This window comes from Marmota monax, unplaced genomic scaffold, assembly GCF_021218885.2.
Source record: "Marmota monax isolate L192 unplaced genomic scaffold, Marmota_monax_Labrador192_F-V1.1 WCK01_AAM20220418_F8-fsc00132, whole genome shotgun sequence".
Taxonomy (NCBI): Eukaryota; Metazoa; Chordata; class Mammalia; order Rodentia; family Sciuridae; genus Marmota; species Marmota monax.
This window is the reverse complement of record NW_026695199.1, coordinates 7,682,686-7,705,278: the sequence shown is the minus strand read 5'-3', so window position 1 is coordinate 7,705,278 and position 22,593 is coordinate 7,682,686. Positions and strand designations below refer to the sequence as shown.

The following is a 22,593-nucleotide window of genomic DNA, read 5'->3' as shown; positions in this document are numbered from 1 at the left end:
CTGTTATGATTTGGATATGAGATGTCCCCTCAAAACTTCTATATTAATGTAGAAATGTTTGGAGGTAAAATTATTGGATTGTGAGAGCTGTAACCTAATTAATTTACTCTGGTTTGAATGAACTGGGTTGTAACTTTAGGCAGATGAGGTGTGGCTGGAGGAGGTAGGTCACTGGGGGTGTGCTCTGGAAGAATGCATCTTCTTTGTGTCCCCTTCCCCTTTCTCTCCCTTTCCCTGTCTGTCCCTCTGCTTCCTGACCCCTGTATGAGCTGAGCAGCTTTCCTCTACTGGACCCTTCTCCCATGATGTTCTGTTTCTGCTTAGGCCCAGAGCAATGGAGTTGGCTATCTGGATTGAAACTGAAAGCTCTAAGTAAAATTTTCCTTCTCTAAGTTGTACTTGTCAGGTATTTTGGTCTCAGAGATGCAAAAGCAGGATAAAACGGCTCCCTCCTTCTTTCTCAGGTTCCTTTTGCAATAACTATAACAACAAAGATTCTCTTCTCACCTTTTTAAGGAGGAGATGCAGAGGCCAAATTCAAAAAGTGTGTTTGAGCACAATGAACTGTCTTTCTGCAATAACTGTTCAGCCTTCTTCATTCATGCATCAGGCTTAATGATATGATGATATGGCTAGTATATTTCCATTGGATGTTGTTTCTGACAATTCTGCCCCCCAAAAGCCAGTTTTAGAACTGAGAACTCATGTATGAATTTCCTATTTGTCCACCAGCTCTTACAGCCTCTCACATTCTCAAGTGTGTGAAAAGACTTCAGGTTGAATAGTAAAGCTGTTTGCAGGTGTAGTCTGTTGCCCTCAGTGTGGGTTTACAGCTCTTGAAAAACAACTTTTGAGGAAAGCCTCTGTTTGATGTGGATGACTGTGGAGTTATTTATATATTGTGGAGCCAATGTGAATCCATGGTGAAAAGAAAGTTCCCAGCTAATGAGCTGGAAGCTGGATTCAGGTCAAAGTGAAGAACAGCATAGTGTTCAAATCTACTAAGTCAAATGCAGAGCCTGTGCCTGTACTCAGATGCTCGGGGTTGGTCTCTACATATTTTTTAAAGGTTGAAAGGATGTGAGTGGGATCTACTTCCACTAGTTCAATCCCATGTGGCTAAAGCTTGGTCGTCAATCTTTCAGGCCAAGAGAGACATTTTTCTCCCCCTCAGCTTTACTCAAAACCACAAAGGTCGAAAGGAAAATACCTATTCATTAATGTCTGATGCTGATTCAAATGGCTTACAGGATCTACTATACAGCATTAAATAAACCTCCTTATAAAGTGTGAGTCAAGAGTTGGTTCTGTCAAGCTTGTTTTAGACATCAAGGTAGTTCATGAAATAAATTCCAGGTTTTATGTACTTGAAATGCAGATGAATATACTTTCAGGTTTTCTCATACCAGCAGTTTTAACACTTTAATTTTAGTATCCAATTGATATTTTATTTTTAATACATTGAAATATTCTTCACCCAAAATAACCTCATCTGAGGACACAACTAAATTGAGGTCATTATAACCTGAGAGTTTTTCTCATTCTTTCCTACATTTGTGTGAATGTCTGTGTCTATATATGAAATGTCCATGTGGAAAGTGAAAATAATTATAGTCCTTGAACTGCATGAAAGAAAAAACTTGTTTATAATTTTATTTTCCTTGGATGTGGGTCATTCTGACTTTGCTATCTCACAGATTCAGATACAGAACAACTGAAATTACCTGCTGTCTAGATGATAGCAATACAGATGTGGAGAACTGTAGTATCCAGTGTTTATAACTTCTATATCCAGCCACTTTTTCCCTGCAGTATTCACTACTCAGAAGAAATAAAGTATTACCTGGTGAACAGCAATCATCATGAAATGTGGTTGTGTTGTCATGCCATCATTTTGTTTTTAAATTATGGCTACTGGAAAGAGGAGTGGTTTAAATTCATGTGATATAAAGTCTGTAATACATGATTATTATTATACCTTAGATTAACTACTGTAAACACACTGACACACAATTTTTATTTACAATCTACATTTATTTAACGAGGACATAATCAGACTGTTCTGTACCCCAACTAGCTTTGCTGGGAATTGAGATACAGCTGGGAAGAGACCAACCACTGTTATCCTCATGGACTCTTCAGTCTGGCATGGCACTGCTCTCTGGACAGTAGTATTTTGGCCCTGGTGTTGCTGTTCTGTGTTGTATTTCTAGAAGGCCATTCTGATCACACATATGTGCCTTTTATATAAGGAATAAAAGGAAAGGCAGAATCTTGCTGGTTATGGTTTATGGTAGGCACCCCCAGAGGGTTCATTTTTCCTTAGAAGGTACTGAGCGGAAGGCCCACTGGGGAAACTGAAATGCCTGGGTTCCTTTTGTTTCTTAATAGAGTCGGATCTGGAAGGCCTCGATGACCTAGGTACACTTTACAGCCACATTGACCAACAGCTGAATGAAACAATGAGGCGCCGCAGACACGCGGGAGAGAACGATTACAACATCGAGGTGCTGCTGGGAGTGGATGACTCCGTGGTCCGTTTCCATGGCAAAGAGCATGTTCAAAACTACCTCCTCACCCTGATGAACATTGTGAGTAGTGACTCCTTTTTGAGGCTTTTTGATCCTTTAATTCACTTCTGCTGTTCTCATAGTGTCTTTGGGAAACCATGACTGCGCCCTGTGTCCCCAATATGTAGGCAACTGAGTTCAATTCCAAATTTGATCTATGTGTTTGAAACATAAGAATGCCAAATCCAAGGAAGCATGGAGTAAAAGTCTCTTGTAGTTGACCATTTTCACGAAGGAAAAATCATGTATTTTAAAAGCCATGAAGGGACAGAATAATAAGGATAGTTTTTATTTTGTTCTGGGATAATCAAAATTTTCAACACTGTCCTCCTGCTTTGATTCGAACTGGGAAGGATGAAATAGCTCTTCCCAGCATTGCACTGTATCCTGGGATGATGATGAATGATTTATGCCCATTGAGCTTTTGAATAAACGTGATATTTCAGAATTATAAGATAAAAGGCAATGTATTTACAAAGCACACAACTACTGGCGTAGTGCTGCTCAGCAGTTGCTAAAGAGCCCTTTAAGTTTGCTCTTTATATCTCCTTTATGAGCCTTAATCAGATTCAGAAGAAATTTTTGTTGGTATCCTTGAACTGATGCTCTTTTTTCTTTTGAATTGGCAAGAACAATTGATAAGGAATGATAAAATATAATATTTAGGCCACCTGCTTCTAAAAGATAATTGAGATAGTAGTACACTGCTATGTTTTACCTTATGCCATTTTAAAATACATATTATATTGATCTTGTAAATGTATTACCTAATTCTTTCTATTCTCTGACTTTGCTTTGGGTTTTATATTTATTTTAGGGGCATCTATGTCTATTTCTTTCTCCATGCTTAAGAGTAGATTTCATACAATTATATTGGAGAAGAAAAATCCTTCCTTTCATGAATCATGATTATATTTATGCTAATATTTTAGTTCATCTGCTATATGTATTTTTGTTCATTGAGATGCTCATATTCCATATCACTGTGAAATGGAAAATGAGTTTAGAGATTCAAACACATTTTTATTTGTTCATTGGCACTAATTCCTGTTATGAAGACAAAAACACACACATTAAACAAATTACTGAACTTGGCCATAGTTATGTATATAGGTTTTCAACTATTGACTATTAACTTTGTGTATGACTTGATAGTTGTGTAAACTTGGGCATGTTTCTTAGTCTCTTGTCTATTTCAGTCTCCTCACCTTTATAAAGAGAAAAATAGTAGAAATGTTGAAAGGACTAAATGAGTAAATACGAGTCATGTTCTTTGTATGGTGCTCTATGCACACAAATATATAACCATATTTTAGTTTTTCATGTTGAGTTTTACTTTTTAAATTATCAAAAACTTAAAAATCCCTGTGAAAATGCTATTTTCACTTCCTGCATTGTGCCTGGGGCAGTTTTTTCCTAAGAAGATACTTTATTAGGCTCCTAGCTGGTGCTCAAAGTCAGAATCACAGAGGGCTCTGGGAGTAATACAGTAGATATTTGGTTTTTGTCCTCATAGAATTTACAAATTGTTGAGGAGAAAAGATAAATATAGGGAAAATTACCAAAAAATTAAGTATTAAAAAGCATGTTCTTATTAACACTAGCATCTTAGGCATTATAATGTAAATATTATAGCATTTCAGAAAGTGATAAATGACCACATTCATCACATCAGGAAGCAATGAGGGCATTCCATGAGGACTCAGGAGAGTAAGCAAGTTTTAGCCTAATCGTTCTGTGACCTTAGAAAATTTGTGTTCTTTCCTAGGAAGCAATTTCCATGCTTTAAAAATTGAAAGATTCAATAAAATGTTCATTAATTCTGTAATACATCCAGAAGCTAGGAGGTAAACTAGGTCTTTGGGGATTTTCTGTCATTGTTTTGATTTTGGAGGAGGGAAATCCCGGCTTTGAAAGCATGCGCCACTTGACCAAGCTCACTTAGTGAGCTGGCATAAACAAACTCATGCAAAATGACTTCATAACCCTTCTCTTAACTGCTGTTCTACAGGGCTTCCTGGTGGAAGAGGTAGAGGGGGGTGGTGGCAGGAAGACCAAGTGATGGTAGGCGAGGGTCAAATTACAGTAAGTCTTAACTGCTATGCTAAGGACCATGTACTGGATTTCATACTGAGAACTAATGATTAGATTTTAGAATCAGGAATTTGATGGCTGGCTGGGCAGTGGTTAATGAGAGAATCAAGCCTCTGCAGAATGTCACAGTGATTGAGGAGAGATTTGATGAGGGGCTAAACCAAAGTTGAAGCATGAGAGTGGAAAGGAAGTGAACAACATGGAAAATTTTATGTTGACCAAATATATTTGCTGTTCTCATCTTGCTGAGACGGTAATGATTTAAGAAACCAGTAATTCTAAATAAATTTTTATTTTTATTAAGTAAAGTATAAGGAGAGAAAGCAACAGTAGTTGAATTTCAGTTGTGGCTCTTCTGTGAATGCCCTTTAAATTTGGGATAATCGAGTAATTTAAAATTCAGGTCAGTGGGTTTTTGAAAAATCTCAAAATTGGTATAAAATTCCATGACATTCAGCACAAATATGCCCATTGTTTACATGTAGAATTCTTTATTAATCTCCTAAACTATGCTGGTATGTTGTTAGGTATTCCAGTTTGAGGGAAACTATGATTTCAAAAATGTATTCAAAACAAGTGGGAGAGAAAGGTTAAGTATGAGGTTTAATTCATGCTGTTATAGCATGTATACAGCTCTCAACTGAGAGCCTAACAATGTTTAGATATTACCTATAATAAGCTTTTTTTTAAAAAAAAAATGAAACATTACCAAATAAATAGATAAGTAAAACATTACCACACAAAGATTGATGGAAGAATTCTGCTTGTCCATGGAGATTTAAACAACATAACCTAAACAGATAGAAAGGAGAGAGGGAGGGAACTTCAGGTCAGGGAAGGAAAGAAAACCTTTGAATTAGAAGGTATTTGGCTATGTAGTTTATTAAGGATGATTTGGATGACCTTTGAAAAGGAAATTTTACTTTCAGAAAAATAGTATGCTAATGTGTCAATGTTAGGTAAAAGTCTTTAAATTAAAAGCTGGATCAAAAATGTCACTCTCTAGAGTAGATGCTCTACATTTGCAAAATTTCCAGTTCTCTGAGAAGTCATATACAGCATTCTATAATATCTTGTCCTGTGGGATTCTGGCATATTTGTTCTTGCAGATTAAGGACAGGAAGCAGAGAATCCCTCAAGGGTAATGAAATAAAAACAGCTCTAAATTTCAAAGTTTGGTTTGCAGGGAACACAAGCTAGTGTGGTATAACAGTGCCATTTTTTAAAATTGGAATTTGTATTAAATTATTAAGTGAAAATGTCAGTTAAAAAGACATAAAAGATATGTGTTCATCTACTCCGATCCCTTTAGGAAACTAGAATTTTTTCAGCCACTACACACTCACCTGGTATTTTCTGTCAGTTGTCTTCCTTTTGTGAATCACTGGCAATTTTCTTTCTTCACATATTCAGTTCTACACATTTTTTGGTGATGTTTGAGGGCAGAACTTTTCTCTTGTTCCCTCTCTGTCTCTTTCAGTGCCTTTCTGATTAATATGTTCATTCATGTCAGAATAAAGAAAAGGTTTGAGAAATATCAGTTATTCTAAGATAGACTAAAAGGTACCTGTCCATCTTGCTTTCTATTCTAACAATCCATAATGTAGTTGATTTTCAGTCATTAAAAATTGGTGTCAGGGTTTGAAATCAACATAGATTGGGACTGCTAGGCAGAATATCCAACTAACTTTAACATATATAAAAAAGAAGCTGTTCTTTCTACATTTTTTGAAGAAGGAGTATAATGATCCCTCCTCTCAAGATGCTTAGAATTTAAAAGGAAGCCAAGAATCATTTGAAAGGACCTTAGGCGGGCCTATTAACTCACTCCTTCACTTTAGAGTTGAAAAAACAGCGCATGAATCCTGTACAAATTAGATTAGTGTGGCTGTTGCTGGTTAGAGAAAATAAGATACATTGGTTTCAGGAAATTTCATCTTTCACAATTTCTGCAGTGGCAATGATTTAGAACACAATGGGAAATAGGGTACAATGACAACCCATTCCCATGCCTTTGTTCTTTGGCCTCTTTAAAATAAATTCATTCCTTCCTTCCTTCCTTCCTTCCTTCCTTCCTTCCTTCCTTCCTTCCACTTATCAAGATCAGAATCTACTATCAGTTCCTATAAACTTTTCACAAATTATTCCTTCCTTACTATAAATTTAGTGAATCCCTTGAGAGCAGTTCTCTAATTGTTTATTTGTTCCATTAATGCAGCTATTATATGTTATTAAGCTTCCTATGTAAGGTATCAAAAGCAGTGTCTGCCACATAGTGGACATGCAATACAATTTTAATCAATTCTGTCTTTTTAACATATATTGTAATGCTATATACTAGGTATGTACATCATAGGTTACAAGGCAGGGAACTAATAATTTGCTAGGAAAGAGAATAATGGCAAATGGTTGACAGGGGTTGTACAGGAGCATAATGGTTAAGCAAGCCTTCTTTCAAAAAACAATTCTGAAGTTGAAACCAAAAGTAAAAGAGCCAGCCATTGAATTAGCACTTGTGTTTTAGTGACCAAAGGAAGGCCACTGGGGCTCTAGTCTGATGTATGAGGAGTCAGGTGGAGCTAGGCAAAGGCAAGAAACCCCTTGCAGATAATAGAAGGACTTTGAATACAACTTCCAGTGCAATAAAAAGTTGTTAAAGGCCAGTTTCTGTCTCTCTGACTTGTAAAAAATAAATTGGAGAGACCTAGGGGACAAGGTAGGTAGGCAAATTGGAAAAGTAATTGTAAATGTCTAGGCAAGAAATGATGGTTTTGGGGCAGTGGTGGTTGCAGCAAAAATGGAGGGTTTATGGTTGAATCAATAGAATTCGTTACTGGTTCAGTGGGCTGAGGGAAAGGGAGGAATTCAGAGTGATTTACCCTATTTTGGGATTGAATATTGTGGCAGATAATTTTGCCATTTATGTGGGTAGTCTTTGGAGAAACAGATTATGTGGAATAAGTGTTGGTAATAAAATCTTTCAAGGTATTTTAAATCATCTAGTTTAAGATCCAGATTCAAAAAAAAAAAAGATTTAATGTTGTTAAGGATAAACATACCAAATATTTTTGCCCTTGTTCTATGCTTGGTCCTCTGCTAAATGCTTTGCATGAATTATTCAATACTCTCTAACCCCAAGATGTTTTCATTTTTAGTCCAGTTTACAAATGAGGAAATCAAGATGTAGGGAAGTTAGGTGATTTTCCTAGGTCCAACAGCTGATATTGGCCATCAGGACTTGAACCCAGACAGATCTCTGCCTCTGTGCCTGTGCTCTTCTCCCCTAAACTCCACTGGCCCCCACTTCAAAGCAAAAGCATTTTCTATATTGCTTGTCACAGAAAACTCTAGTGTCTTTCCTTTACCTACTTCTGTGTCTTGTTACACCAATGAAGTCATCGATGTGAATATTCAGTTACTTGATTGATTGAACCAAACCCTTTAGCAATCTAGTTGAAGAATGTAACAGGATGATGAAGCACATCTTTGTGGTTAAGAGGCTAGCTGGTGTCCTTTCATTGTGTCAGGTGTTTCCCATTAGCAACACTCTGCCATTGCAGTATCCTTGTCATCTATGAAGATCTATGTAGAGATCTCCTGAGTGCATGGTACCTACTGAAATTTTCTTTAAAAAATTGAGTTTATGCTTTAATCTCAGGATTTATCAAATGAAAAAAGAAAAAGAGTTGCTTTAAAAGGCTGTTTCCTAAATATAAAATTTTAAAAAATTATACTTCCAAGAAATCATAAGTAACTAAGAGAAAATTCATTAATTCTTTTTATCTGTTGAAATTGGCTACTTATGATGGATAATGAACTAATAATAACTAATAGCTATGAAATCAGGCTTCCATGCCCAATATTTTTTAAAGAAAATATACACCCCACAAAAACACTCTGGTTCTACAAAGTGTAATGTACTTAAGTGTTAGCACATATGTGTAATTACTGGTTATTACTTAATAACGGCAAAATCAATACACTGCTTTTTATTTCTTAACTAACAGTTCTGAAGGCCTCAAATGTGAGTGCGAGGCAGATCTATCCGGGGAATATACATGTTCAGGCATCCTAAGTAAATTGTGTAGCAGGTTTCTATTTTCTATTATTTATCTGAAATCTATTTCTGACATTTGAATTCACATCAGTATTTATAAATACATAATATTCTATGTATTTATTTACTCAAGTATTCATTATCTCCCATAAGCCCAGTCCTATTAGATCCTCGGGAGGATGGGAAACAGATTGTAACAAGGTACATGAAAGTGTCAGTTCATGGTGTTTTTGGAACCACTGTTAGTTTATTGCATGGTAAAATTGGTGTTTATTTAAGGGAGATGGCACATGAGGAGACTAGGTAGAGAACCCAAGACTAACTGGAGAAAATTGTATGTGCCATCCTAAGGATCTCATTAATGAAAAGTCATAAATGTTTTTTAAAAGGATTAATCATTTTATTGGTGTGTGTTGCAGACAGTGAACTCCGAATACATTAGGGTGATTGGGAAGAGAGGCTTTGTAAGATACTGTGCTATGAACACAGTGTCTAAGTGCTAGAGGTAGGGGATGAACCATAGTCTAGGACACCTTGTTATGTAATTATTCTTTCCTACATCAAGAAACTGTCTTAATTTCCCCCAATGCAGATTGAACATACTGAGTCACTGTCACAAATTGTAGTGAGCACAAGTCAGTTCTAGTACCTCTTATACAAACACCTTCCCAGAAATATCCTGGACCTGTCATTCTAGAAGCAAGTCTCCTCATCACAGGGAAATTTATATAGTGGCACCCACACTTTGTGTCCTCTAAGATGTCCCTTTAGAATTTACTGAAGGCTCTTACTTTCTTCTTGGGTTGTACAGCCTGCATTCTCTTCCTAAAACTCAAACATTCTTCTCTCCTGTGCTGCAAATATCAAAATGACATTATCCTCCCGTGGTTTGCTCCAACCTTTATCTTTGTTTCCCAGGGCCCTAAAACATAGAAAAGATTTCAGCTTGCTCAGGGAACCATCTTCCTTACTCTTGAAGGAAGGGAATTTTCCCAGGACTTTTGGTATGAATTCATTGTTACAAAGGCCAGAAAAGTTTTTAGGGCCTTGCAGCTGATGCCAATTTTTGATCCTCCCTAAACTCCCTTGATGCTTCAATGAGGTTAAAGCATAATTTACATAAAAGGACAGGCTTATGCTTATTGAAAACAACCATCTAACTTTTATAGTCTTCCTATCTGGAGAACTTCTAAAATGGTTCTAAATCACCCCTAATATAAACATTTGCAAATTTTCTAACAGGTTGTGGCAACAGTCCAAGTGAGTTGGATGGATGCTAAGCTGCTGAGTATAGAGGTTGGACAGGTCTGAGACTTGGTAACAGATTGACTCTAAGTCTTGAAGGAAAAGGAGGAATTGGGATGTTTTAGTCTTTAACTGTGATGTGATTTTCAGAAGAGAAGAACAGATTTTAGGGAGACAAGTCTATTTTGAGGTAAATAGGTATACTTCTGTTACAAGGCCTGAACAGGTGACTGTGGAGCAAGAGAGAGATCAGTGTTAGATGAACATTTGGGGTTCATCCACCTGTAGCTATTGGTTGAAGTGACAGCAGTGATGAAATATTGCAGAGAAAATATATGAGAAGAGAAGAGGGTTGAAAACACAACTTTGAGAAACATATGGGCTAGTTAGAAAAAAGGAGCTAATTGTCTAAAAAAACAGAACAGTATGATTGAAGAGTATACTAATAAGCAGTGCCAAATGCCACAAAACATCATAGGCCAATTATTTTTTTCAGGAAGGGAATTAGAGAATATTAGTAAACAAGGAAAAGCAGCTTCCAGGAAGAGAGATTGAATAGAGACATAGAGAATTGATTTGGGGGGAGCAAATGGGAGGAAGCCTTAAAAGAAAGGAGAGATCCAGTGCTTCCACTGTGACAGGAAAGATACCAGTGAGAAGAGATCAAGCATGGGTTTCCCATAGACTTATTTGAATTTGGGCTCTATGAACCATTTGAGGGAAATATGGTACCAGTATAACTTCTCTGGGTCTCAACTGCCTTGCACAGTAGTGACAGGGATACCTGCAGCAGGGTTTGCAACTTTCTGATGTGTGTCAAGGTTTTGCTTGCCTTTGCTCTCTTACCTCTGTAGAGATTGCTCTTTCCTTAACACATGACCATATACTTCCTGCCCATGAACATCCAGTCTCAAAGGGTATCCTGTTCCTCTCCCTCCTAAATCTCGTTACTCAGATCTCTGCTCTTCATTGCATCAATTTTCATCTGGAATGGACTTGCCTGCATGTCTTCTTGTATTTATTTTTTCCGTGCTGGCAGCCTGTTTTAGAATACATGAAGAATAGAGACTCAAACTCATGTACTGTTCAGTTCTTCAGTCCTCCCTGGAACATCTGAGCATATAATAACTGTTCAAAAAATACTTGATAAGGGTATTAATGAATAACATTATTGAAGGGAGATTGGAATTGAGGGAAGAAGAGTTAGCTTGGGAAAGAACTACCTACTCTGAATAAAAGGAATATAGAGTGTGGGACTGAGAATCAAGCAAGTGTATGTTTGAAACTTAGCTCCACAAGAGATAGTCGTGGACAGAGTGATATTTTTTTAGTTTTCATCAGATTCATCCAGAATCACCCAAGCTGTCTTGTCATCACTTCAGATAACCAAAAGTCTCTTTTAAAAAAATCATATATATGTACTATTTATTTGCTTCTATGTAAAAACAGTAATAATTATGGTAACAATTTTTTTTTGCATTTCCAAGGACAAGCACCACTTTAGGCACTGTACCTACCTATATGAACTCACTTATTTCTTTTAACATTTCTGTTTTTACAGATGAGGAAACAGAGGCCCTGAGACAATTAAATAATATGTCCAAGGTCCCAGAGCTAAACCATACCCAGGCAGTTTGACTGCAGAACCCATTCTCTTGACCACCATGTAGTCATGCCTCTCAGGATCTAACCCACCCATCTCAAAGAAAAATGAGTGTTGCTTTGTTCAAGCCAGACAAAGCTGTTCATCAGCTGCGCAGACAAAGCAGGTCAGATTGTCCTGCCAGGGAAATGTCCTGGGAGAAATTGTCCTGTCCGGGAATAGACCTGGAAGGAATTTTCCTTTCAAGGAAAAGAATACTTGATTTGATTTTACCTTTTTTCTCTTTTCACATCATTGGCAACCTCATTCCAATTTAAGGTCATCTGAAAATTGAATTAATATTCTGTTTACCACTTCTGTAGTTAATCTAATAAGTACTCTGAGTTCAACCGTGAGCACCTCGGAGTCCCATGGGTTGGTTCTCGTGGTGAAAAGATATATCATTTTTGTATAGACGTATTTCGATTGGTATTAATTATGTAGTGTCAATAACAGGACTTCTTAGAATGTTTGTGTTTAATGCTTTTTTCACAACCTAAAACACTAGTTATTTGTTTTACCCTATTGTTTTTCTTACATGGTTTTTTCACTGATTTGCTCTAGCTATGTATTTTTTTCCATATATCATTATATTAATAATTAAGAAATAAATAGTTATATTAAATTCAGAATCCTCATTTATATAAATGAAGACGACCAAAAAAAGTGAAAATTTTAAATTCGTTTTCTCAGTGTGGTTTCACACCATATTGTTAAACTTAGTGGATCATGACTGATTATTCTAAAAGTAAATATTTTTCATGTAGTAACAAAATGCTATGGTCTGTAGGTCTGTGCAGTTCAGCAGAATGGTTAGAACTACTGATTGTGGAATCAGACTGTTTAGCTTTTCATCCTTTGCTCTTTCTGCCATGTGATTTTTTGCAACTTCTCTGTATCTCAGTTTCTATAGTTGTAAATGGAGATTATAATATCCCTAAAGTTGTTTCAAGGATTACTTGAATTAATGAAGATAAATATTTAAAACATAGTCTGGAACTGGAAAACTGTATGTACAATTAGCTATTATTTTTGTTTATTGTTGACATTTGCTTTCACTTCTTAAAAAATTGCTTTGTTACTAAAAGGTTATTAAAACACTTGAACAATATTATTTTAGTCCCTCCTGATAGATTCAGATTGTTAATTCAGTATAATATGCTTTTAGTTCCTTCTACTTATGATTTATTGAGTGGCAAAAATAGCTGATCATGGGGACTTCTTTATAACTCATATAATATGGTGATTAGATGACAAAAACATCTTAATAAATTTTTTCAGTATTTTTCTTTTTTAAGGGTCAACTGAGCATTCAAAACTTAGCATTTTACCTAGGAAACTTTAAAATTGTATTTAACTTTAAGGAAGTTATTTTACCTGTGTATTAATATAGGGAAAAACAGACTTACCAACTGGTATGTGATATGTGGTATGATTGTCCCTTACCTGCTGCAAAATGTGCATACTGCCATCTGCTGGAAGGAGCTTTTCTGCAATCTTTAGAGCATATTTTTCAAAAATAAAAGGGTCAAATGGATTTTTCTATTTAAATTACATCTTTCATTTGTTTGAGATTTTAAAAAAATTCACAAAGAAGCAACTTAAATTCCCTTTCAATGAAAACTATGATGGGGCAATTATTTGACTTTATCTTTCCAGGTGGATTATGAAAATGTATCTATAGTACTTTTTGCAGGGGTAGGTGGCTGGTGCTGAAGTACTTTGTATTTTGCTGAATGTAGTTGTATGGTGTCTTGCCTGATTTGAGCAAAACAAGAAGCAAGCAAAGCAACTAAGATTATGATTTGCAAACAAAGAAACGAAATGAAGCATCAAAGAGTTTAAGAAATCACTCAAGATCACTCAGCTTATCAGTGGCAGAGCTGGGACCAGAGTCCAGAGCTTTGAATATCTAATCCTGCAATGCTGCATTATCCCTCCAGTCTTTTCCTGTGTCTTTGAGTGTAAGATCACTGCATCTCAGGCATTGATAAGGCTTGGCAAGATGAAAAGCAGCCAAATGACTCAGTACATTTTAAAAGTAAATATGTATAGGAACCAACTTTTTAAGCCTTGGAAAGCAAAATAATAAGTTAAACCCAGAGTTTTCCATGTTCTAGTCATTTGGTACTGCTGATTTGCCACACTGAGAAAATACCATCTTGCTATGTAAAAGTATTTATTATTCCACATAATAAATATGTATACTTTCATAATTGTGTGCTCACTCAGAACATTTCATAACTGGCTTCAGTTTTTATTGCAGGACCCTGTTTTCAAATTAGCTTGGCATAATGGTGACTTTTGTTAAATAATACTTTTCTCTCAGTGAATGTTAATTTGACTCTTAAAAAGAATGTCCTTTTACTCCTTCAATAGTGTGGTATTGCTGTTGGGAACACAAATTTTGCCCAATATACTTTTCTTGGCATTATATTGATTTTAAAATCACCAAGTGCAAATGAATTTACTAATTTAAACTGATTATATGTACATTTTATACTAAAACTCCCAAGCTATTTGTCACTGCTACCATGTTTCCTTTGTTTTATAGAAGCTCCTGGTGTAGGTTTTTTTCTATAACTTTTATGCACATACTATGTTACAGTGTAGTTGTCACTGGTATTCTGCAAGAGCTGCAAGTACCTCCTACCCTCTATCATGGCTCCTTCTACAGAAATTAATTCAGTTTTTCATCCTATTTACTTTCTTTAAAGTTTTATTCTTTATTTTGCTTGTTTTCTAACATTACTTTTTAACTGTTTTTTTTTTAAAAAAACATCAAATCCGTTTACATTTTGACTACATTAAGCTGAGTGCTTGTTAATACCTCTGTGTACAGCCATGCTCTAATTTGAAACAGCTGACTTACAAGAAGTCTCTTGGAGTACCCATGAGCCTCTGGATGACTATGTTAGTGACAGGCCATAGAATTTTTGCTTTTACTGGAACTATAATGTTGGGAATTTTTAAAAATCAATTAATTCAGAAGGGAAAGGTGGGGAGGATTTAGTCTTCTATTAGAGGGTACAAAGTGTGATGTAAGATAAAGAGAAAACCTGCCCATGGGCAAAAAGGCCGTTTGTCTAACATTCCATCTTTCTTTATACTGAACTGAAATTTGCTCCTTTACTAATGAGGAAGATTTTTAGTTCTATTTTCTGTAGGTATACAGTATAAATCTAAACTCTCTGTCATATGACTTTTATTAAGTCTTCTTTCTGGATTTTCTATTGTACTTTCTGTACTCTAAATGTCCTGTAAACACCCTCTCCCTCCTCAATCAGAAATTTTTTGAGCAGTTTGTTGCATTAGTTAAATATTTTCATTCTTATGAGGTAGTATTTCTTTTTATGTTCATTTGGCTGAGACTCAAAGAGATGCAGAGCTCACAATCAATGACAAGTTGAACCAGGATTTATCTGAGACTCAGTGTCTGGTGTCCAGACTTTTAACTACTATATCTCTCTGGCCATTCTTCATAGGACACATTTTCTGTGCTCTTTTTCTCAGATGCTTATCAACGTCTCTTTTATGAGACAACATAGAAAAATCAACTGAATCCTTCAGGTGTACTCCAGCCTAAGTGGGACAGCTTGGGCATGAGCTACCTGCCTGCACCTCTATGTGATGCAAATGTACATTGCAGAATTTTTTCCTTTGCTTCTTGGTTTACATTTGACAGGTATTAAACTGGGTCTTAATATTGTGTGAGCATGTGTGCATATGGACATACACTTTGTATGTGTATGTATATTTATAAATGTACATATGTATATAAATGCATTTTTCCACATAAAAGGACTTTGCCTTTTTCCTATGAAACTACACTTTGTTGTCTTCAATATATTCTAGATTAGCTCTTTTACCTCCATCTTTGCTTTGCTTTTCTTTTTTGTGCTATCTAAAAATTCAGTGAGTGTGCCTTCTGTCTTCATTTAGGACCCTGGTTTTTAAGGGGCTCTGAGCATTCATACTGTATTCTTGAAACATTTCAATTGAGATTTCTTGATCTGTTTCTTGGTCAATGTGGCAAATCAAAGTTGTTTGATTCATGAATATTTTTTAGAGCTTTCCTTCATTCTTTTCACTACAGGTTTTAGATTGTGCCTACGTCTGAACATCAGTTAGTTTTCCATCCCTTTTAGTTACTCTGACAAGTATTGGGTCCTTGCTTTGGGGAACAGCTTAGAACTTTGTAATCTAGCCAGATACCTCACCTTTCCCATTTCTCCTAGCATTTGCCAAGTTGAGCATTTTTATTTGCACTCATTTTGCCCCAGCTTAATCAGAAGATGTAATTGCATTCCACCTTAGATTCCTATCTACCAATAATGGGCTGGTTTTATGTGTCACTTAATCTCTACAGGCTTCATCTTCCTTATCTGTATAAACAGAGTTGGACTATGATCTCTGAGGTTGCTCTAATTCCAGCACCCATGATATTAAAATGTACCAAATCACTTTTAGAAACTTCAGCCTAACTTAAAAAATTAAGTAACAAGTAGGGACTTAGTTTAGCCCTTCTGAATTGCATCCAGGGTTGACATTTATCTGATATGCACTTGTTCAACACCTTAATAATTCAAATACTGAAGGACCTCCCCAAAGTACTTCTAAGCCATCATTGCCACAGCTGTTTGACTCCTGTGGGGCACTGGGAGAGCCACCTGCTTGCTGGAGCCCAGATAAACCACCACAGCTCCTGCACACATACCCCCCAACCATGAGCCCCCACAAGCAGACATCACATCCCTGCTGGCCTTGTGGACACTCTAGTGGAAAATGCCTGCTGTATGTATTTCTCTAATATAGCTGCAGCACCAGGGATACCCTCTTGTAGTTGCTTTTGGTGCATGTTACATGTGTGTTATATCACAAACATGTAGAAGCTTACAAACACTGCATGAGCTTTATTTTTTAAATTCTTTTTAGTTATATGTGACTATAGAATACATGTTGATATAATTATGCAAGTATGAAATATATCTTATTTTAGTTAGAACACCATTCTTATGGATATACACTATGGTGGCATTCACTGTGCTGTGTTTATATATGTACTTAGGAAAAGTATGTCAGATTCATTCCACTGTCTTTCCTATTTCTGTCCCCACTCCCTTTCCTTCATTTCCCTTTCTCTAACCCACCCTTTCTTTCTTTTTTTAAAAAAATATTTATTCTTAAGTTTTATGTGGACACAATATCTTTATTTTACATTTATGTGGTGCTGAGGATCGAACCCAGAGCCTCGTGTATGCTAGGCAAGCGCTCTACTGGGGTTGGTGAGCCACAACCCCAGTCCAAACCCACCCTTTCTTTAATACACTGAATTTCTATTCCTACCCACTCCCCATTTATTGTGGGTTAGCTTCCACATATCAGACAAAATATTCAACTTTTGTCATTTTGGGTCTGGCTTATTTCACATAGCCTGATAGTCTCCAGATCCATCCATTTACTGGTAAATGTCATAAAGTCCTTCTTTTATATGACTGAATAATTCTCCATTGTGTATATAAACCACATATTCTTTATCCATTCATCTGTTGAAGTGCATCTAGGTTGGTTCCATAGCTTAGCTATTGTGAATTGAGCTGCTAGAAACATTGTTGTGGCTTTGTTACTGTACTATGTGATTTTACATCATGTTCAACATCTCTAACAATTAGATAAATGCAAACTAAAACTACACTGAGATTTCATCTCACTCTAGCCAGAATGGTAATTATCAAGAATACAAGTAACAATAAATGTTGGTGAGGTTGTGAGGAAAAAGATTCACTCATATATTGCTGGTGGGACTGTATATTGGTACAACCACTCTGGAAAGCGGTATGGAGATTCCTCAAAAAAACTAGAGAAATGGAACCACCATTTGACCCAGTTAACCCACTACATGAGCTTCATGAAGCCCACTGTGAGTACATTTTCTATGTTCATATTGCTGTGGAGTTTAAAAAATCAATAATTCACATGTCTGAGGAATGTTCCAAAGCTAAACTACTTCATTTCAGAATTCAGCTTAAACTAAATTTAAAAAAAAAGTTATTTGACTTGAGTACTTGTCATGACTTATATGGTTGATCCATTAAATGTTGCACATCTCATGTAGTCCTTTGTGTTGTTTTTCTTTTAACAATTTTCTGCTTTGTTTCTAGGTGAATGAAATTTACCATGATGAGTCCCTTGGAGTACACATAAATGTGGTCCTGGTACGCATGATAATGCTGGGCTATGCAAAGGTAAAATATCTTAAAATATTGTGGACTGTGAACAGTAAAGACTGGATTAGCAAATAGAAAACTAAATTGCTGTAGCTTCAACTACCTTGGCAATGTTAGTGATGTTTAAAATAACATATCCCTCTCCCATAATTAATCCAGACCAGTCTCTTGGGAATGCCTGTTTGCCCAAACTGAGGAGGAGAAACTGTCACAATGAGTAGAGATCTCCAAATCTGAGCAGAAAATGAAGATTTTTATGTGGCTACCCTTTGCTTTTCTACTTCTGTCTAACAGAGATGTGGATATTAATCCTGAATTTAGGCATGACTGTAGGTGGAATGAATGGATACCATTAAGCAAAAGAGAATTTTCTTAGCTTTGTTTATCATCAAGTTTGTGATTCATATACTCATTCAGAATGTCTCTATTGAGTTCCTACTATGTGGCACTTTTCTAGCTGTTTGAATATATCAATGAATGAAAAAGACAGAAATCGTGTCTTCTTGTTTTGTTAAAACAATATTTAATACATATATCTTTCTACTTAAAAGTGAAGTATAGTGATATTTTTTATTTAAAAGAGTTTTAATCTTTTGAAAACAAAAAATTGGGTCAAAATGTACATGTAGGCATTTCATATAAGATAACTGACTTTAACTGGCTTTAAAATGATACTAGATATGTCTCTGTCCTTGAAAATAATAAAATAGATTTTAAAAGTGTTTCCCTTTGACAAGGAAACATACAGGAAGCAACCAACTTGTCAATTTTCTGGATGTTTAAAATTCCATGTATCTCTCCCATAATTAATCTTCCCAGTTATGAAATATTGTTGAATATGTGCATTTAGGAAACAGGAAAAACACATATTTGCATTTAATTATATATTTAGAATCCTCTTATCTTTGTCTGATGATAGGGTGTCACTGACCTTTTGTTTCTTGCATAAACCTGACCTACTTTGTGTTGCTACTGAGGAAAACAAGTTAATTCCAGCTGGAAATGTTAATAGCCTTCTGTTGGTTGTTAAGTCATTTCCTCCGAGAAATATGTGATCAGCATACAACAAATCTAGCTAATTCTATTAAGAATGTAAACACTGATAATAACATTTGCTGAAACTTAACAAAACTCTCAATCTGTCATCCAAGTAGAGACTTATTTGGGGTTTCAATTTCAGTTTCTCATTCCATCCAGAAACAGTCTGGGATTGCAGCTCCCAGGTTCTTGAACGATGGGCCCTTTTCCCCCTGAACTTTTAACTCTCGACCATAAAGCAATAGTGGTAACATTCCAAATAACTGTTGTTTTTAGTGCGAGGTTAATATAATTTGACTTTCCCCCCATAAACGAAGATTTTACCAGACTTGACAGCTTATGGAAGAACTTCTATTCTTCCTGTACATTGATTAATTCCCTACCCCCCCAAAAAAAATCACAAAAATTTTAATTAAGATTTTTTACTTTCATATCTCTGGGGAAAAGCTTCCTGGTAGAATCTTTTCCAATATTTTTGTTCTTAATATCTATGAAATTTAAAATCTAAACAGAGCCAGGAAATATTTTGGACTTCTGAAATTCTTACCCAAATGATTAATATTGAGTTTGCTCACAATAGCAAATCCCAGTATCAGACATTCCCATAAATGGACTCCATTAACTTTAACACAGGTAGTATTGATTATCATCAAGATATCTTTCCTGAGCATTTAGAATTCCCAAACCAAGGCAGGTATCTAAAGCCCCAAATAACATTAAATTGTTTCTTAAGTATTATAATCCCAGTTTCAACTTTAGAAAAAGTTATTAAAGAAAGCCTTTGGGAAAATGTTATATGTGTCTTTAACATACTGTTTCTCTTAGTCCATCAGTCTCATAGAAAGGGGAAACCCATCCAGGAGCTTAGAGAATGTGTGTCGCTGGGCTTGCCAACAACAAAAATCTGATCCCAACCACTCTGAGCACCATGATCATGCAATTTTCTTAACCAGGCAAGACTTTGGACCTGCTGGAATGCAAGGTATTGCCATTAATATATAGAAGGAAAACTTAAGGGCATGACTTTTCAAGAGTAATCCTAAGTTGGGCAGTCTGTTCAGATGTTCAGCTCTCCATCACCACTTTCCACCATGCATCAGCCAAGTATGCATTTTCTTTCTATTGCTTTCAGTGACTTCTTTGGAATTCACATTGTTAGATGCTGCTTAAATACTATAATAAATTATACTTGCCTTTAAAATAATGGTTGTGCATTTGGGGTAGGGAGGGGATGCTGTAAAATGCAGTGTGATGTCCACTGACTATTTGGAATGAGAAAAGAGATGCCATGAGGAATGACTGCTGCCAAAGAGCTTTCTTCCAAAGTCAGCTTCCATTTATCTAATAAATTCTGATGCGGACTTTGGAAAAAGCAGACTGATGATTTTCTTTTCAACATTGATGGAATTTCTGGCTCCCTTCATCAGTACCATGATAGGAAGGACCATTTACTAAAACAGAAAGACAAGGCTTAACTGGTGGGCAGAACAGAATGGTAACCCCAGGCAATTTTGTTGTTGTTGTTGTTTTGTTTTTTTTTTTGTTTTTTCTTATGAAAGGAGAGAATACAGACCCAATGAATCTTTTTAGAGACCATTACCTGTGGTTTTCCCAAGAGAATGTGGCACATACTGCTAGCTGGGAAATAATGCTGCCCCTGTTTGCTGAAAAGCTTTTTTATTTTTTTCCCTCTAGGCAAAGGTCCAGTAGTAATTCTTAATGGGTTTTCTCATAAAATGAAAATAAAAGTAATTGTTATTCTCTACAGGATATGCTCCAGTCACGGGCATGTGTCATCCAGTGAGAAGTTGTACCCTGAATCATGAGGATGGTTTTTCATCTGCTTTTGTAGTAGCCCATGAAACTGGCCATGTGTAAGTCACTGTTGACAGCTATAAAGAAAAAAAAAAAAAAAGATCTTTTCTTTGCTTCTCCCAGTATTGTTCACACTTGGGACAGAATACATGCCAGCATGCAATTCTCATCCCTTGCCAAGTGTGAGGAGCTGAAAACAGAGGGGAGGTCATGCACTGAAACTCAATGAGTGACTCTGTCTTGAAGAGGCACTCCTGAACTTTTCATAGCTATGGAATAAGAGAGGCATTTTTGTCAGATTGCTCTCAATTTCATTGCCTATGGCTTCCACGAGGGAGCCATGTTGACTTATAAAATACATCTTTCCCAGTACTTATTGTCAAAACAAACAAAAAAATAAACAAAAGCCATAACCCCATTGACTCTCACCCATGAGATCTCCTTTGTGTTCTAGGTTGGGAATGGAGCATGATGGACAAGGCAACAGGTGTGGGGACGAAACTGCTATGGGCAGTGTCATGGCTCCCTTGGTACAAGCTGCGTTTCATCGTTACCACTGGTCCCGATGCAGTGGTCAAGAATTGAAAAGATACATCCAGTATGTGTCCTGCTTCATGTCATGAGAGCATTTATGCTGTAACCTCCAAACATCAAATTGACTCTTAGGACCTTGATCATAACAAAATTCCCAGTAAATGCATATTGTTGTCAGTAATCAACATTTTCTTATGATTCAGAGGCTTTGCCGTGATGATTGCATAATGTAATCACAATTTTTCAGCCATAAGCCTAGAACTTAAGTGCATTATGATTTTCTTTTACTAAAGTCTTTATAGAATCTTCAGCAAATGGACAAAGTTGAGTTGAGGATTGGAAGAGAATGGTTGTGATTCCTGTATATATTACATAATCTGCACTCTATAGTGAAGGTATTAAAAACTGCCCTTTAACTACCTGTAACATTTTCCTTCCTGCAGTTCCTATGATTGTCTCCTTGATGACCCTTTTGAACATGATTGGCCCAAACTCCCAGAACTTCCTGGAATAAATTACTCTATGGATGAGCAATGCCGTTTTGATTTTGGTGTTGGTTACAAAATGTGCACTGCGGTACGTTACCCATAGTTAATTTAGTTTTTGCATCTTGAAATCTATTCATGTAGCTCGTTTTTGGTGAACTTTACAAACTCACTGGTGCAAGTATAAGAATCTCTACCAGTTACCTTGTGCTTGCTATATTGTTAGATGGTAAAATCAAATATTTTAAGTATAGTGCCTTACTTAATCCTCGTGAAAGACTAGAAGGGAGTTGATATACTTCTACAGAAGGAAGAGCTAAGACCTACAGAAGTTAAGCAACTTGCTCAAGACACACATCTGGGAAATAAGGGAGCTGAACTTTTAACCAAGGTTCTCAGGCTCCAAATCTTTATGTTCTTTTCCTCCTTAGTATATTTGACCTTCAAGATGACTCCTAAGCCTTAGAGACATGGCTTTTATTTGTCTTGACTGCCAGCATTCTGTGTTAGTGACCACAGGGAAGGGTTATGGTGTTCTACTACATGAAATTCCGTTGGTATAGCATGAGCATCAGGATATGGGTGTCATGGGAAGACTGGATGGGTCGGTTTCTAGTTCTGACACTTACTCAACGTCTTACCTTGGGCATATTATTTAATCCCTCTGGCTTAGTTTCCTTATGTGTAAAATGTAGATAATGACAGTATTTATCTCATAGGGTTGAAGTGAGATTAAATGTGATGATGTAATTAAAGTGTGTAGCACAATGCAGGTACATAGTAAATGCACAGTGGAATCCTTTACAACCAGTCTTCTGCATAACTATTCAGTTTAGGGGTATGTTTCATCAGACCATGCTGATCTTTAGTAGTTCATTTAAGGAAA

At 36.2% G+C, this 22,593-nt stretch overlaps 1 protein-coding gene across 1 annotated transcript in view; it reads left to right on the top strand.

Moving 5' to 3' along the window:
* The window catches only part of Adamts3 (ADAM metallopeptidase with thrombospondin type 1 motif 3), a 258,179-nt gene that overhangs the window by 201,300 nt on the left and 34,286 nt on the right, over positions 1-22,593 (top strand). The window contains exons 5-10 of the mRNA XM_046428779.2: positions 2,392-2,591; positions 17,770-17,853; positions 19,699-19,855; positions 20,642-20,747; positions 21,143-21,286; positions 21,666-21,798. Of these exons, the coding sequence (XP_046284735.1) occupies positions 2,392-2,591; positions 17,770-17,853; positions 19,699-19,855; positions 20,642-20,747; positions 21,143-21,286; positions 21,666-21,798 (824 nt within the window). The remainder of the gene's footprint in view (positions 1-2,391; positions 2,592-17,769; positions 17,854-19,698; positions 19,856-20,641; positions 20,748-21,142; positions 21,287-21,665; positions 21,799-22,593) is intronic.